Raw genomic sequence first — 15,499 nt, 5'->3', positions numbered from 1 at the left:
AAAATGCTTAAACTCATTCCCAATATTAAAGGTATTTTTTGATGAATTTGTTTTGTATCTTCATTGAAATTGATAAAAAAACAAAGTCATTAGCGTGTTTAAAATATTATGACATTATTTTTTAGATCCCATGTTACTAATTAATGTCACACTTTATATTACACTGACTGTCTTATACTGTGCTCTGTATGTTTATTTTCAATAAAAAAAAAAAGTTTGTGTATATCGCCCTCTTGTGGTTAGGCGTGGTGCTACTTGTGACTGATGTCTCACAAGAGAGACCTACATCTGACGAGCATGCAAATGAGGTCCAGAAACGTTACCACTATACTTATTGCTACTACAATTGAATGGGTCCAATATGTCATTCTTTACCTGTTTTACCGGCCAGTAGCGCACCATTCATTAAGGTTCAGTGGTGGATGGGTAATATTCCACGGCTATTACTTCACTGCAGAGCTGAAATGCTTTGACCCCAGATCTCGAAAGACTAAACTAAAATTTACATCCGCACCAGACGTCTTAAATGCAGCGAACTGCCTGGCCTGCGTCACTTCCAGCGCTGTATCCCTTTCATAAATAGAGCCATTGAATAAAACCAGCTGCAATCATGCGTAACTGAGACAGCCAGGGCCTCACTCTGAGTGGGAGCTGTTTTCCCTCTAAATGTTGACTTTCTAGTCCTGAAAAAGAACTCACCTTCTTTTGAATGAGAAGAGGTTCTCTAGGAATCATCCTTAGTGTCTTTATCTCATCGTGGCATTTTAATAATTATTCAACTGCGCACAAACACTGCATTCTCAGAAACTACTGAATGTTGTTTTACTCAACATAGTAACTCGTATGTATAAGCTTTGTAAAGTTAAGGATATATATTGTGAAGTGATATATAAATACATTCTGAATTAAATTCAATGGACTATGCAAAACTTTAAAGCAGAATGGTGTATTCTGGATGTTTAAATCCATGACCAGAGTCAGATATGCTGACCACTTCATTTTAAGTTAAGTACTGGCCGTGCAAAATAATCAGCAGTTACCAGAACTGACTTACAGTAAACTATTTGTGAGGACAATCCCTCAGAATCTGTTCAGTGATTTAGATGTGTCAGCAGCAAAGGTTAAGTTGGTTTTCTTTACCTCAATTTGAACCTCTAAGAGTAAATGGTTTTGCTCAATAACCACTACTAGAACCACCAATAAGATACCTTCTTTCATCACCAAACTGATTTTGTGACCATTAAATATTTTTCCCACTCATCTATATCTGACTCTTTGATGTTTTTAGTTTGGGATGGTCTGGTATTTCCTGCAATATTGCTGCCAGCAGTCAAAGCATTATATTTAAAACGGATGAGCAGACACTGCTTGAGGAAACAGATTCTTAAAACAAGATCACTGTCAAAAATGTCCTTGAAGACTATACAAGGGTATACACAGGTGGACCAGTTCAAGGTTTAAGTTTTAGTAGGTTTTGAGCAATCAACTGAAATTGAGTCATACGTGAAAGCATAAATTAGAACTTTATTTTATTACAATATTACAAAAAAAAAAGTAGCACAACTCTCACACTCTTCAGATTCTTCCCACGCATTCAGTTGACAGCCAGAGTTACAGATACGAGAAAGGCTTCTAGAAGCTTCCTCCATTTAACAGCAATTGCAAAATGAAAATGAAAATAATAATTAAATGAGGAAAAAAAATCTAGTTCAGATTTATAAGTAGCACAAATTGCAAAACTGAAGCTTTGAAACATGGAATGAAAATATTTTGTTACAGCCCACAGCTACACACAGCTATAAAACAATGACGATAAAATATTCTTTATTTCTTTGTTTACATTATAAAGTAATTCTAAAGAACTACTTTTCTATTCAACAAAAGCTCAAGTTAATAAAAATAAACAAGGAAAAATGCTGTTCCTTTATAGACTATTTTTTCAAAATCAGAATTCATTATACCTTTATTATAATCATGCTTGTTTGTCAAAGGAAAGTCCAAGGACCAAATACTTAAGGCTTCATGAGGGCTGTTGAGGGGAGGCAAACCAACCGTGAGTCAAGACAAACCAACCCACCAGCGCACACACACCTGCGCTCATCACATGCACACCAAATAAATCTGTGAACCCATATCCATATGCAGCCACATTCATACACAGTTATTACACTTCTTTAAAGTTACAGCAGTACAGTAGATAAGCCAGTGTACAATAAAATAATCAATTCGCCTGCTGTTTTACCTTTTTGACTTTTTTTTTTTTTGCTTTTAAAAAGTCTTCAATTTAACCACAAATGATCTTGCAAGTGATCAATTTGGTCAATTAAAGCGCACTTCACAAAAGAGTCAGTAGCAATTCCTACTTTACATTATTATAGAAAACGCAGGATCATAAACCCTTGATTTGGTACATAGTTTCTACATCATAATACTAGCAACAAGCCTATAGACACCACCTTCAGTAGTATGTTTAATCCTGCAAACCCACTTACAGCTATACCACATATGACCCAACTGAACCTGCACAACTCATCTATACAATTCAAGTAGTAGTTTCTCATATGTTAAGAAATAAAGGGAGTATAATGATCAGGTGAAACAAAAATAGCACAGCTTTAACATGAAAACATCTGTAGCTCTTCTGCTTTGGCCTTAACAGCATTAAAGAGAAAAGACAGAATCCTTCACAATCATTATAAAAAACTTCCCTCACATTAGTGACTCAGAATGCAAAATGACACCTGATTTGTTGCATCACTGAAAGACTGTAAAAGAGGTTTTATATATGTATGCGGTTCCTGTCATTTAAGTTTCCTGCTGCTCACAAAGCGTTTAGCAAAACAAATTGATGTTTCAACCTTTCACAAGCCTAAAGCAGTTCAAATGTCACACATAAATCCATAAAGCCTATAACAAATCCATCTGATTTCTAAATATTTAGAAAAACAGGTACCCTGTGTCACAGGAACACATGACAAAAGCTTTCACTTAGGAACAGTCTGAAGGGACCAGTGACTGGCATATTCCCACATAGCTCAGACACTGAAGAAAGATAGGATGAAAAATGTGTCACGCTGAAGAGGGAAGTGCTTTGAGTCTATCAGCCTTTTTGATGTTATAAGACGGGCTCAAAACAAAGATCTCTCAAATGAAAGCATGATGGTTCTCCAATGAACAGAAGGTCTGGTGCCCCTTAGTTCAAAAGTGATCTATTTCACAAGACACCTTTAATAAAGTAAGCACTAACACAAGAAAGACGTTCATAAATAACCCAGGAGCACTTGAAATCCAGGGCACCTAGAGACAGACACAAGACAGAATTGGATGAAAAAAAAAAAATGAAAAAAAAAGCATTCCCTCTAGTGCCTTGTAAAAAACACTTGTAAAAAGAAAAAAAAAATTGATCACTTGCAAGATTTACACAAAACTCTGCTCTTCATTAGACATGTTTGTATTGTTGTTGTTTTTTTGTTTTCATCAACAATCATCCTTGAGATTATGAGCTCTTTCAGTTCCTCTTGAAATGGAATTTCATTAAGACTAACAGGAGGTGTCGAGGACAAGCGTGTGTGGCTGACTTCACTGAGAAGAGACTGTGTCTGAGGCTTGTAGGCTGAAGCTTATCTGTACCCTGGGTGCTGGCCTTGCGTCTCGGAGGGGGGGACCACTACCCGGCCCATAGGGGGTGGTCTGTGCATTTTCCCCATTAGGATGAGATTCTGATCTCGGAAGCAGGGCGTCTGGAAGTCCCCTCCCATGTAATCTGCTGTTTGCATCAGATTAGTCTGCCCTATTAAGGCACCCCCTACTAATTGGTAATGGGCCGCTCCTCCCGCGGAGACACAGTCCATCGCTGGGGTGGGGTTGGTATTGCCTGTGCCAGTGCCATGGAAGGGCACCGGGAGGTCCTGTGAGCCGGAACTGTCGCTGTTCGGCGTGGGAAGGATACTACCCCACATCGTCGGCTGGTGGTAGTACTGTCCATTGGTGTAATGTGTCACCACACCTGGTGGCATTGCATTGATGGTGTTGTTAGCAAGTGGCGGCGAGGGGCTTGAGGGTTTAATGGCATAAGGCTGCCCTATGCCCATTTCTGGGGTATAGGTAATGCCCTTGCAAGGGAGGCCAGGGTCATGATTCGGAGGTTTGCAGGGGTGCCTGCCCCCTTCCGAGATGTGCTGTAGGTGAGCGAGCTGATGCTGAGTCCAGGACCTCATCTGCGGCTGTTGGGGATTTCGCTGTGGTTGTTGGCTTTGATGCTGTAGGTGCTGTTGTTTTATACCACTGTGATACACGTGGTTCATTGTGACCATGTTATGAGGAGGCATCGCACTCACTGGCGCAGAAGCAGTCACTTTATCAGGAGGTCCAATAGCAAACGATGGATGCATGAGGCCGGGAGCAAGTGCATTAGGGTTTCCCGCATGCACTGAGACTCGAGAACTGGCGTTGATGAGTAGATTTCGGCTAATGGGACTGGGGTTGGCAATCTGCCCTTCACACATTGACGTGGCACTTGCTCCCTGAGCCCTAGCCTGGCAGAACTGGCTTATCTGGTGCACTATGCTGTTTAAGTCTGCCTGACGTCCCTGGTGGAGCCCTCCGGCCATGGACAATGGAATGGTTGAGGTAGAAACAGTCACGTTAGGAGGGGCATCTGCAACCGATAACTTTCGAGGACCCACCTGCAGGCTTGCAGGGGGGTTCTGTAGGTGCTGCTGAGGAAGCAGGATTGCTGAAGGTTGGTGGGCACCAGGGTGGACTAAAGAAGGCGTGTGGGACAGAGTCTGGGGCCTTGGAAGACCCTGGGGCTGCTGTGGCATGGAGGAGGAAGGTCGGTGTCTGAGTCCTTGGTGTGGAGGCCCAGGCTGTTGCAAAGTTTGGAGATTCTGAGGGTGTGGATGAAGCCCCTGCGGATTCTGGGACACTCTCTGAGGTCCCTGTGATGGGTGGTGCAGGTTTAAAGTGCTGGCCGAGCTGGCTGCATAAGGGGTGCCGGCAGCATTCATAATCACCTCCGGGTGCAGACGTGCCCGTGTGCCGTTGAAGTCCTTGATGACACCCTTGACTAGGGGTACTTTAACGACGGCAAGGAGACCAGTTTTGGCAGTGGCCTGAGAGGAGGGGTAGGGACTATATCGAGGGCCAGCGGTGTCAAGTCCGTTGACTGTGCGGCGAACGTGGTTCCACTGAGGGACTTTGACGCTGTTGGGGAAGATCTTGATGGTGAGTGGATTGTTGGCAACCTTTTTAGCATAAGCATCCAATTCCGCAGGGGTTGGATATTGAGCAGATCTCATCCTTTGTGGAGTGTCCCCTATATGGAGCAAAAAGGGGAAAAAAAGGAAGAAAAAAAACAAATTATGCCTTGAAAAATATGGACTATGACCTTCACATTTTGTACACAAAGCAGGGCAAGTACGAGAATTGAGTCAAAGTAGATATATTCTGGAGGAACAGATATATTCTGGAGGAAAATGGGAAAAAGAGGCATTGGAAAATGTATCAGTACATCTTAATTTTACACATATATTACAAGAATGGATTAAAATGATCAAAAGTGACATCAAAGAAATGTATAATGTTACAAAAGTTTTTGATTTCAAATAAATTGCTCTTTTAATATCTATATTCAAAGAATCCTTAAAATGTATCAGGGATTCCACAAAATTATTACGCATCACAACTGTTTTCAACATTGATAACAATAAATGTTACTTGAGCACCAAATCAGCATATTAAAATTATTTCTAAAGATTAAAGACTCAAGTAATTGCTGCTGAAAATTCAGCTTTGCCATCACAGAAACAAAGTGTAATAATATCTTAAATAATGAAATAGAAAACTTTAACTTTAAATTTAAAATTACAAACAGTAATACAACTAAATTTTTTAAATATTTTTGATCAAACAAATGCAGCCTTGGTAAGCATGAGAGACTGAAAATCGTACTGACTGTAAAAATGCTACAGTAAAAACCTATTAATTTGTTCTCAGTAAGTTTCCACATGATATACGGTGAATAACTGTAATTACATTTAATGTAATTTTACAGTAAAATACTGTTAAAAGTATGGTTTTTGGAAGTGAAAAAGAAAGTCATTATATAATTTAGTGAAAAATTTTCAATTCACGCTCCCAGAATTCCCTGCATGACACTTCATATTTGATGTTTGTTTTTATTAAAATAACTGTTTCTTATTTATTTATTTTTTTTCTTATCAGTTGTGTACATTAGGGTTTTATCTTAAAGGTACAATTTGTAAGATATTTGCAGTAAAATATCCAAAAACCACTAGGCTAGTGTTATATATTTTGTCCAGCTGATTACTAACAATATCTCAAATGTTTTCAACTACTTGTAAATTATGAGAAAATCCCCATTCTAAACAGTGACATGGGCAGTGCAGTCGCCTGTCAATGACGTTAGTTACCATTTGTTACCGCCTTTACTGACGTAGAAACCACTTGACAACAGTGTCATGGACAAATGCAAAAGTAGCTTCGCGACAAACTTCAACTAGAAAGAGATGCCGATCTCGCTTGTGTTTAAGTATTATGGGGCATACAGGCCAAACGCGGGGCATCGCGTCTCTAGACCCGTGCGAGGACGCGTCTGATCCATAGTCTGATTGTGTCTTTGCATTGACCTAGTATGTAATCTACTCGTGAAAATCGTTGAACTCGCATTAAATCTATGATTTATCTTTCCAACTGATTGATGGCCGTCAGATGTTGGGTACAAGACAACAAATCCCATCATTCCACGATCCTTCTTAGCGCCATCAACCCACGCTATTGTTATTGTTTTGGTAATGCGCCCTCTAGTGGCAGGTCCTACAACCTGTACCTTTAAATCTAATGTTGTTAAATTAATGTTTATTTTTCATTTCAGTATAATGCGTGTTACCATGATGTTGTTCAGTGTTTGTGCGAATGACACTGTGCACCTTCTGTATATATATTAGTATTTCCTTTCTCAGCTTGTGAAAGAACTTTGTGATGAGAACTTTCTCATCACCACCTGATTTTGGTGGTTATCAGTATTACAATGGTTCAGATTCAGATAGTGAATAATTTAATCAGATAGTGAGCAATTAATGTCTGTAATCTGTAAAGACTATGTGTTCTATACTGTAGAGCAAAATATATTGCTATAAATGTGGCATTTATAGCCATATATTTGCTCCATATATTTTGCTTCATAGCCATATATTTTGCTATATTATAGCCATATATTTTGCATTTATAGCCATATATTTTGCATTTATAGCCATATATTTTACAGTATAGAACACATAGTCTTTACAGATTACAGAAATTAATTGCTCACTATCTGATTCAATCTGATTCTTAGGGGCAATTCATACAAAACCTTATTTGACATTTGTGTTTGGTGTTAAGTCACATAACAAACAGCTGTAGGTGAATATTCACTTTCTCACTTCCTCTCCATCACTACCAGATGTAACATGCTTCTAGATGTCAGAGTGTGATCTGGTATAGCAGGGACCATTCACACATACGCACAGCCAGACAACACCAATGACTGTTAAGTACATCTGTTATATTTAACAACATCGCTGTGATGTGTCTGTGCTTGATTCTCTTACAGTTTCAGAGTGTGAATAATAAATTAAAACCTGTAAGCATCTTAGCTTCACAGGTTCTGTGCTCTAAAAAACAAGCTGTCTAATTGGTGAGCCCTTTAATCAATCTGCCTTTACACATACACCTGTTCTTCTCTTCAGGATCACAGTAATGCTTTTAAAGGTGAACATAAAGGGAATATTATTTAACTGGTTTTACATTCAGAAGTCTACGGGTCTTTGCTTACAATATAAGCTAATTTTCTGCACAATGCTGCTCTTCCTGAGTGTGAGATCCTCACCTGCCAGGACACCTCTGATTTGATGGGTTGAGAATAGAGGAGAGCGGGTGAGAGACAGACAGAAAAACAAAGGAAGCAAGGGATGGGGAAAAGAAATTGAGGATAAGTGCTCTCTGTGAAGCTGCTGTCTGGCTGCTGAAAGGGGGTCTTTGTATAAAACAAGCTTTCATCACTTCAGGGGAGAAGAGAAAACAGAGAGGAAGAGAGAGACTTCTGATGTGCACCCACGTGCACTTCCCTTGCTCATACTGATATGGAGTTTACACACACACACACACACACACACACACACACACACACACACACACACACACACACACACACTATTAACATGCATTTCTATGTGATCCTGGCCACCCCATCCCTAATGAGAGGATAGACAGGCTGTGTACTGTGACTGAGCTCTTTCATCCAGCCTGAGTGGATTCAGTCACAGCTCACATTGCCTCCACAAACACCCCAAACACAGAACAAACACCCAAGACTTCCCACCAAACACTCCATAACAAACACTGTTTAACATTTATATAGTGACTTCAAAACTAAACCATAAAGAAAAATAAAACACTGTAAAAATCTAGCTAAAAGTAATTAAGGCTTGTTTTCCACAGAAGCTTCCACAAGAATACTGATATTAACGAATTTTCATTTATATGCACCAATATAACAATAACCCGTAACATATACACTGCTGTTCAAAAGTTTAGGGTCAGTAAGATTTTCTCCTATTTCAAAATAAATACTTAAATTTAGCAAGAATGCATTACATTAAAAAATGATAATAGATACATTATAAAGATTTCTATTTCAAATAAATGCTGTTCTTTTGAACTTTCTATTAATCTAATAATCCTGAAAAAATATATTGCAGGTTCCCCAAAAATATTAAGCAGCACACTTGCTTTCAACATTAATAATAAGAAGAAATGTTTCATGGGCACCAAATCAGCATGTTTGAATGATTTCTGGAGGATCAAGTGACACAGCTGCAAATTCAGCTTTGACATCAAAGGAATCAACTACATCTTAAACGTATTCAAATACAGTAATTTTAAATTGGCGTAATATTTCAAAATATTACTGTATTTTTAATCAAATAAATGCAGCCTTCGTGAGCATATGAAATCTCATTAAAATATCTTACTGACCCCAAACCATTAAACATGTACTTAACACTGACGTTAATGGCTAAATCCAAAATGGCTAATGACAAATGGACAGCGTAACATGCTATTGAAGATCAAATAAAAAATGCTAAAATGTTTACTTTTGTTCTAACTCTCTCATAATTGTTGGTTGAAAGGGCTTGCGAATCCAGTCTGGTGCTGATATTTGGGAAAAATGTAACCAATGGTATGATTTTGGTACGTGAGTCAGTGGAAACATTGACATTGTTGCGGAAGACATTATTTTTTGAAAAACACTAATTTTTCCACTTACTTTTGGTGCCACTAGTGGTTCAAAAATGACAAAATGTATAGCCTAAACCATTATCAAATACTGAATAACATGAATATGCGAATGGGAAAAGATATATGTCTTTGTGAATGAATGTGAATATATGTCTTTCTAAAGCAAATCTGTGGAGCTTCATGGATTTCTGTGGGTAGTCTGCAACTAGCAAAACATATCCTTACTAGCAAACACAATTTTCAACAGATACATATACACATCTGTTCATGTTAATGACGGAGTACAGCCTCTTGTAAAATATTGGTGCAAAGCAGGATATACAATCCTCAGCGCCATCTGCCAACACCTCACACAGCATTCAGCTGCCATGCCGTTCACTCATCTGTCTTTCTCTGTTTTTCACACACATTCTCTCGCCCTTTGTTTGAGCTGTTGACTAAACAAAATGGCCCCTGACATTTCTTAGCTAAATAACTTTCCTCCAAATCTCAGGCCAGGTCAGCTGCTTTCACCGGCTGCCCACATTTGCTCACCTCCTGAAGAGAGATAAGAGAGAACGAGGAGAATCAGAGGAAGAGGAAGAACCACGCTGGGCTCAATAGAATGAATCACCGCAGGACCTGATCAAGGAGTGAGGAAGAGCAGAGTCATTATGGGAGTAACTCCCTTTCTCTCTTTCACTCTATTCACACTGCATCTCTCTCTCGGTCTATGCCATTCTCCCCTGCTGAGTGACATCCCGCGGGAGGCCGGCCGGTGATAATGAGGAGTCAATCTTGTTAGGATTAGACAACAACATACAGGTCGGCAGTCATGCTATCCATTTTGAGGACAGGAGAGTAGGGCAGAGGAAAGTGATCAGGTGGTATTTGCACTCAGCGTCTATGTAAATGTCTCAAGGGACTTTAAAGGGATAGTTCATTTTCAAATTAAATTTTGGTATGTTTTAGCTTACCTCAAGGACATCCAAGATGTAGGTTTCTCTGTTTCCTCAGTATTTCCCATTTTGATATTTTTAGGTCCAACCGTTCTTGTCTGTGACTCACATAATGGATGTCTATAGTCACCACCTCAAAGAGCAGGCACAGAGGAGTCAAAATTAAACAATTCCTCATCGTAAGTACACATTGATGACCTAAGACACGAAACGAGCGGATTGTGTAAGAAAACGAACAGAATTTATATCGTTTTTACCTCTTCAGGGTATCTGCAGGTTTCTGAAAGTTAGATTTAAGACTTTTTAATACCATGCAGAATTAAATTTAAGACCAATTTCATATCAACAAATTTGCAAACATCAAACAATACCACCAATTACGATCCTTAACACACATTGTTTATTGACATATTGAAGGCGTGAAAGAACAATAAATTGCAAAACATAGTGCAAAGACTGACTAAACATTAGGCAGAACATCGACAGCCTACAAAGATTTCAAACAAACTGCACAGCAGTAACATGAGGCATGTACACTGCATGCCAATAATCTGAACATTGGGTTTTTACTGTATAGATCTCAGTTCTTTGCCCTTTGTATCCAACTCTGTCTCAATTTGCTGTAATTCATTAGTTTTTTCTTTATATCTCTTCCTCAGTGTGTTGGATTTTGTAATGAGCTGTGCCATCAAGGTGCCAGCTTTTCCCTCAGCTTCTTCTGCAAGCTGGTCAGCATCCTTCTGCAGGCTCGAAGATACCTGGACCAGAATTCTCTTCTTTTTTTTCAGGTCCTCGATGTCGTCTTCCAAAGCTTCGCGCTTCTGTGCCTGGACATCAGTGATTTTGATTTTTTTCTGCTGATCAAGGTGCATTCTGTATCTTGATCTAGCAGATGCAGCAGAGGCCAGTAACTCATTTGAGATAGGGACATTGAGGAGCCCCCCACAAATGCTGACATAATCACATATTAGTCGATGACTGACCATTGTCTCCTCCTGCATATTGCAGGTCTCCACTTCTTTATTAATGGAGAATCCTCTCTCCACTGTTGCCTGCCCATGGGACAGGAGAAGCAGTTTCTTGCAAAAGCTCCATATCTCATCGCACTGCCCAAGAACTCCATGCAGGAATATGTCTAGCCTGGTTTCTGTTGGTTTGTATGAGAATAAGCTCTCATTTTCAACTGATAAAAAATCATTGAATTGCTGGATTATAACATCACCTGAAGAAAACAACAAAATAATATTAATTTAATTATAAAAATGTATGCATATAAATTAATACATAATATTTACACAAGTCATTTTTTACATTTAAAAGCATATTTCATAACTTGATTTAATACACTCTGATAGAACTAAACTAATCTTTCCTACCAGCAGAGACACCTCCTGACAACTGTTGGGCTTGCAAAAACCTCTGCACCAGTTTTGTCATATTGCTCTTGCACCAGTCAGGGTAAGACATCATCATGCTGGGGTCCAAACAGGCCACCTGCCTCACTACAGGATACTTTAATGGGCTCTTTTCCTGTACTTTCTGGGTGATGGTACACATCACCTTGACACAGTCTTTCCTAAACTCCAGGGCTGTGAGTTCACCTATCTTTTTCTGTTTCTGTAGTTCCTGGTGGGAGGATGTAAACAGCCTATTATAACCTATTATTACCTATTATAAAAATCAAGCTTTCAGCTGAATCCATCAAAATTACAATTTTATAGGTGAAAGAATACCTTAAGGAGTGATTCTGCACCCAATCCCATGTTTACTTCCTTTAGGTTGACCCAGCTCTGTTTGTCACTGACATCCAGCCTGACCAGCTGCAGTGAACCGATATCCTTGAGTACCTCTTTCTTGACAAAACGCCTCAGCATACTCTGCCAAAAGACACACAAAGAATGTTACCCAAATATTTCATTTAATTTATTTCAATTTAATGAATTGAAATTCAACATAAAAAGACTATTGTAGTATACTATTGTAACAAATATTGTTCTTTAAGATATGCAAACTTCCATAATATTACAATTAAAATGATCAGATTAATTATAAGCATTATCAGAGTAGAGTGCAGTAATAGAATTACCTTCATCAGCTCAGCCAAGTCTTTGGCAAGGAACGGAATCACTGGTACATCCGTTTGATAGAAGGTAAGAAAAGGACTGAAGGTCCTTGTGATAGCCATGTAGAAATGTAGCTTCGCCAGAATAAGAGGGTCTTTTTCAGCAACTTCAAGAGTGTCATACGATGCTGTTCCCGGATTTGGTAGCTTCTTTTTCCTGACTGCATCCATGTACATGGTCACTGATGGCCAGAATTCCAAAGCTCTCTCCACGACTGGTAGATTTTCGAGCCACCTGTGTCCACAGAACGGAAGTGGAAATTTTGTGCATTTGGTCAGAGCAGTGAAATCCTCCCTCCTAGCTGGCGCATTGTGGAAGAGTATGTGCAAGGCCCTCAGAACCTTCTCTAGCTTCCAAATGGAGAAACCATGTTTGCAGGCGTTATGTAGGGTGTGGAGGCCACAGCTCCCCACCACAATTAGCTGTGTGCCACCAAACTGCTCACGATGCTCTTGTTGCAGCAGTTCTAAAAACTTCCAATTTACATTTGGACCATCCATAGAAACAGATAGAAGCTTTTGCAAGTCTAGCTGCTGTGCACATTCCTACAAACAAAAGTTAAATAAAATAATGAGATCAAAGTTTGGCATATTGGTATGCCAATATTCCAAGGCTGCATTTATTTTATCAAAAATAGAAAAAAAACAGTAATATTACCAAATATTATTACATTTTAAAACAATGGTTTTCTATTTCAAAGTCGGCATGAAATCAAAATTGACCCCATTTACTTTGTTAGCGCATATTACTAATCTTGTGGTGAACAATTAATCCGTGTTAATACACAGAAAAAATTGTTTGCCATGGTAATCTTTTATCAAAATCTGAAAAGTTATGTGTTCCTTTTCTGATGGTGTCAGTCAAAAGCTTTATTTTAAATAAACATTCTTCCTTTATAACTTTGTATTAATCAGAATCCTGAAAGTATCACAGGTTATAAAATATATTGCAGCACAAAAGTTTCCATCATTAATAATAAATCAGCAAATTAAAATGATTTCTGAAGGATCATGTGATCCTGAAGACTGGAGTAATGATGCTGAAAATTCAGTTTTACCATTACAGGAATAAATTACTTGGGCTATACATATTTAATAAATTATTATTTATTTATTTTATTAAATTATTATTATTTATTTATTTGATCAAATAAATGCAGCCTTGATGAGCATAAGAAACTTCTTTCAAAAACATTACAAATATGAATGTGTCTAATATATACATACACACTACATATAAAAAAAGAATAATTACTGCTAGCTAGAATGCATAAAAATGATTAGTGATGGGCTGGTACTTACTTTGAAATGGTGAAGCAAATCCTGAGCTGTCCCATGTCCCATGAATTGTGAACCTAAGTATCTTGACTGGACGTGATCTTGTCCCCAATATCGGACATGCAAGTCCAATTGCTTATTTTTGGACGTTTCATTAAGGCTCTCGTCAAACATTAAAACAAACATTTCCTTGTTAACATCTGCAACGAGGAGTTTGGTTATGTAAGGAGCCAGTCCAAATCTGGCAATGTATGCAGTTTTGTCTTTACCGCACTCAAATGTACGAGCGATTTCTGAATCGGGAAACATGGTTCGAAAAATGTCCCCGACAGCATCGTTAGCATTATAGGACTGGTGCTTTGTTACAGTACGCAGACACCAGAGTACCTCAGCTCTGAGCGTTGCGGTGGAGCCAAACGTTGTTCGGATGTCTTGTGGTGTAGAAACCGCGGTGCTTGAAGCGGATGCAGATGCCGGAGTAAGGCACGGAGCTGCGCTCTGTGGTACTGAGGTGGGCGCAACGGAACAGAACTGAGAAATACCTGGTGTTTTCCGACAGGTTTCCGCAGCCGCTTTGTGTTTTTCGCACTGCATGTGGGTCTCCAAAGCTTTGATCCCCATTGTTCCGAGTTTTAAAACTTTCTTGCACAATATACACCGGACCTCGAAAGCATTGCCACAAACTGGTCTTAACCACGACACAAATTTAGGGTTATGTAACCAGTTTTCATTATATTTGCACTTCCCCATGGTTAAAGCAAGAAATTTTCACCATTTGCTAACGTTAATATCCAGTCACGCACCTATCAAATTTCCCCGCGAACTTGTAATTTATTAGATGGTTCCGCCTATTTTTTTCTGCGTGACAAATAGACAAAATGTTACATGATTTTAAAATGAAAATAAAATCTTCTTTATGGTGTCGGTTTGATTGTATTTTTAAGACCTTTGAAACGCGGATTTAAGACATTTTAATGCTAATTAAGGCCTTATTTTTACATTATGGAATTTAAGACTTTTTAAGGATCCGCGGACACCCTGCTCTTGTACACAACCACGTCCAACTGATCTGAGTTCGCGAGTGCTTCCCATAGACTGTGGTGCTTCCCGATGTGACGTGCGCGCGCGCGCTCTGGCTTTAGTCTGCGCAAGCGCGGAAAGCGCCGGAAGCGATCTCTCGCGCGTGTACATCACTCATTGTTTACACTTACTGCCTATGGTTTACACAGATTTCGGAAGTATTACCTTTCACTGTGAAGATCTAAACATATTTAGACGTACAGGAAATTGCAATGGAAGACGATTTCAATATATCCATAGACAACGTTGAATTTTTTTCACAACGATATTTATTTGAAACAGAATACACTGACCAAGTACTCAGGAGCGATCCGCTGCAGCAGCACGTCTTCAAGCCTCAGAGACAGAGATCTCTTCAAAATTGGTGGTGTTTTAGTAGCAAGTGTTGTGAGATGCCAACAGAGAGCATATGTTGTCACGAATGGAACAACTACAAGATGACGAGAGGACATTGACAGTATCACATCACACGCCTGCCTGACTGAAGATCCTGATTTTTCTCCGCTGTTGAGACGCAGCGTTTTGCACGTTGTGTTTAGTTTGCCACGTATAAACTGGAGGCGACGTCCAATGCCAGAGGGACCCAATGGCACGCTGTCAATAGAGTGAGTAATGTGTTGTATTTTTATTATAAACGCAACGATTATAGGGTGCATTATAAACATTAATTTATTACATTTACTGCATTATATTTCAGACAGTGCAGATTGAAAGCGTAGCGTGTGGTAAACAATGAGTGATGTGCATGCACGAGACATCACATCCGGGGCTTTCCGCG

General features: G+C 39.2%; 1 protein-coding gene across 3 annotated transcripts in view; it reads right to left on the bottom strand.

The window, feature by feature from the left end:
* Nucleotides 1–1,504: 1,504 nt before the first annotated feature.
* The window catches only part of fam222ba (family with sequence similarity 222 member Ba), a 76,326-nt gene continuing 62,331 nt past the window's right edge, over nucleotides 1,505–15,499 (bottom strand). For all 3 annotated transcript variants that reach the window (XM_059547845.1, XM_059547844.1, XM_059547843.1), the window contains exon 3: nucleotides 1,505–5,317. In XM_059547845.1, coding sequence (XP_059403828.1) covers nucleotides 3,621–5,317 — 1,697 coding nt within the window. In that variant the 3' untranslated portion in view covers nucleotides 1,505–3,620. The remainder of the gene's footprint in view (nucleotides 5,318–15,499) is intronic.

The sequence above is a fragment of the Carassius carassius genome, chromosome 4 (genome assembly GCF_963082965.1).
Source record: "Carassius carassius chromosome 4, fCarCar2.1, whole genome shotgun sequence".
Lineage (NCBI taxonomy): Eukaryota > Metazoa > Chordata > Actinopteri > Cypriniformes > Cyprinidae > Carassius > Carassius carassius.
This window is presented reverse-complemented; position numbering and strand designations above follow the sequence as displayed.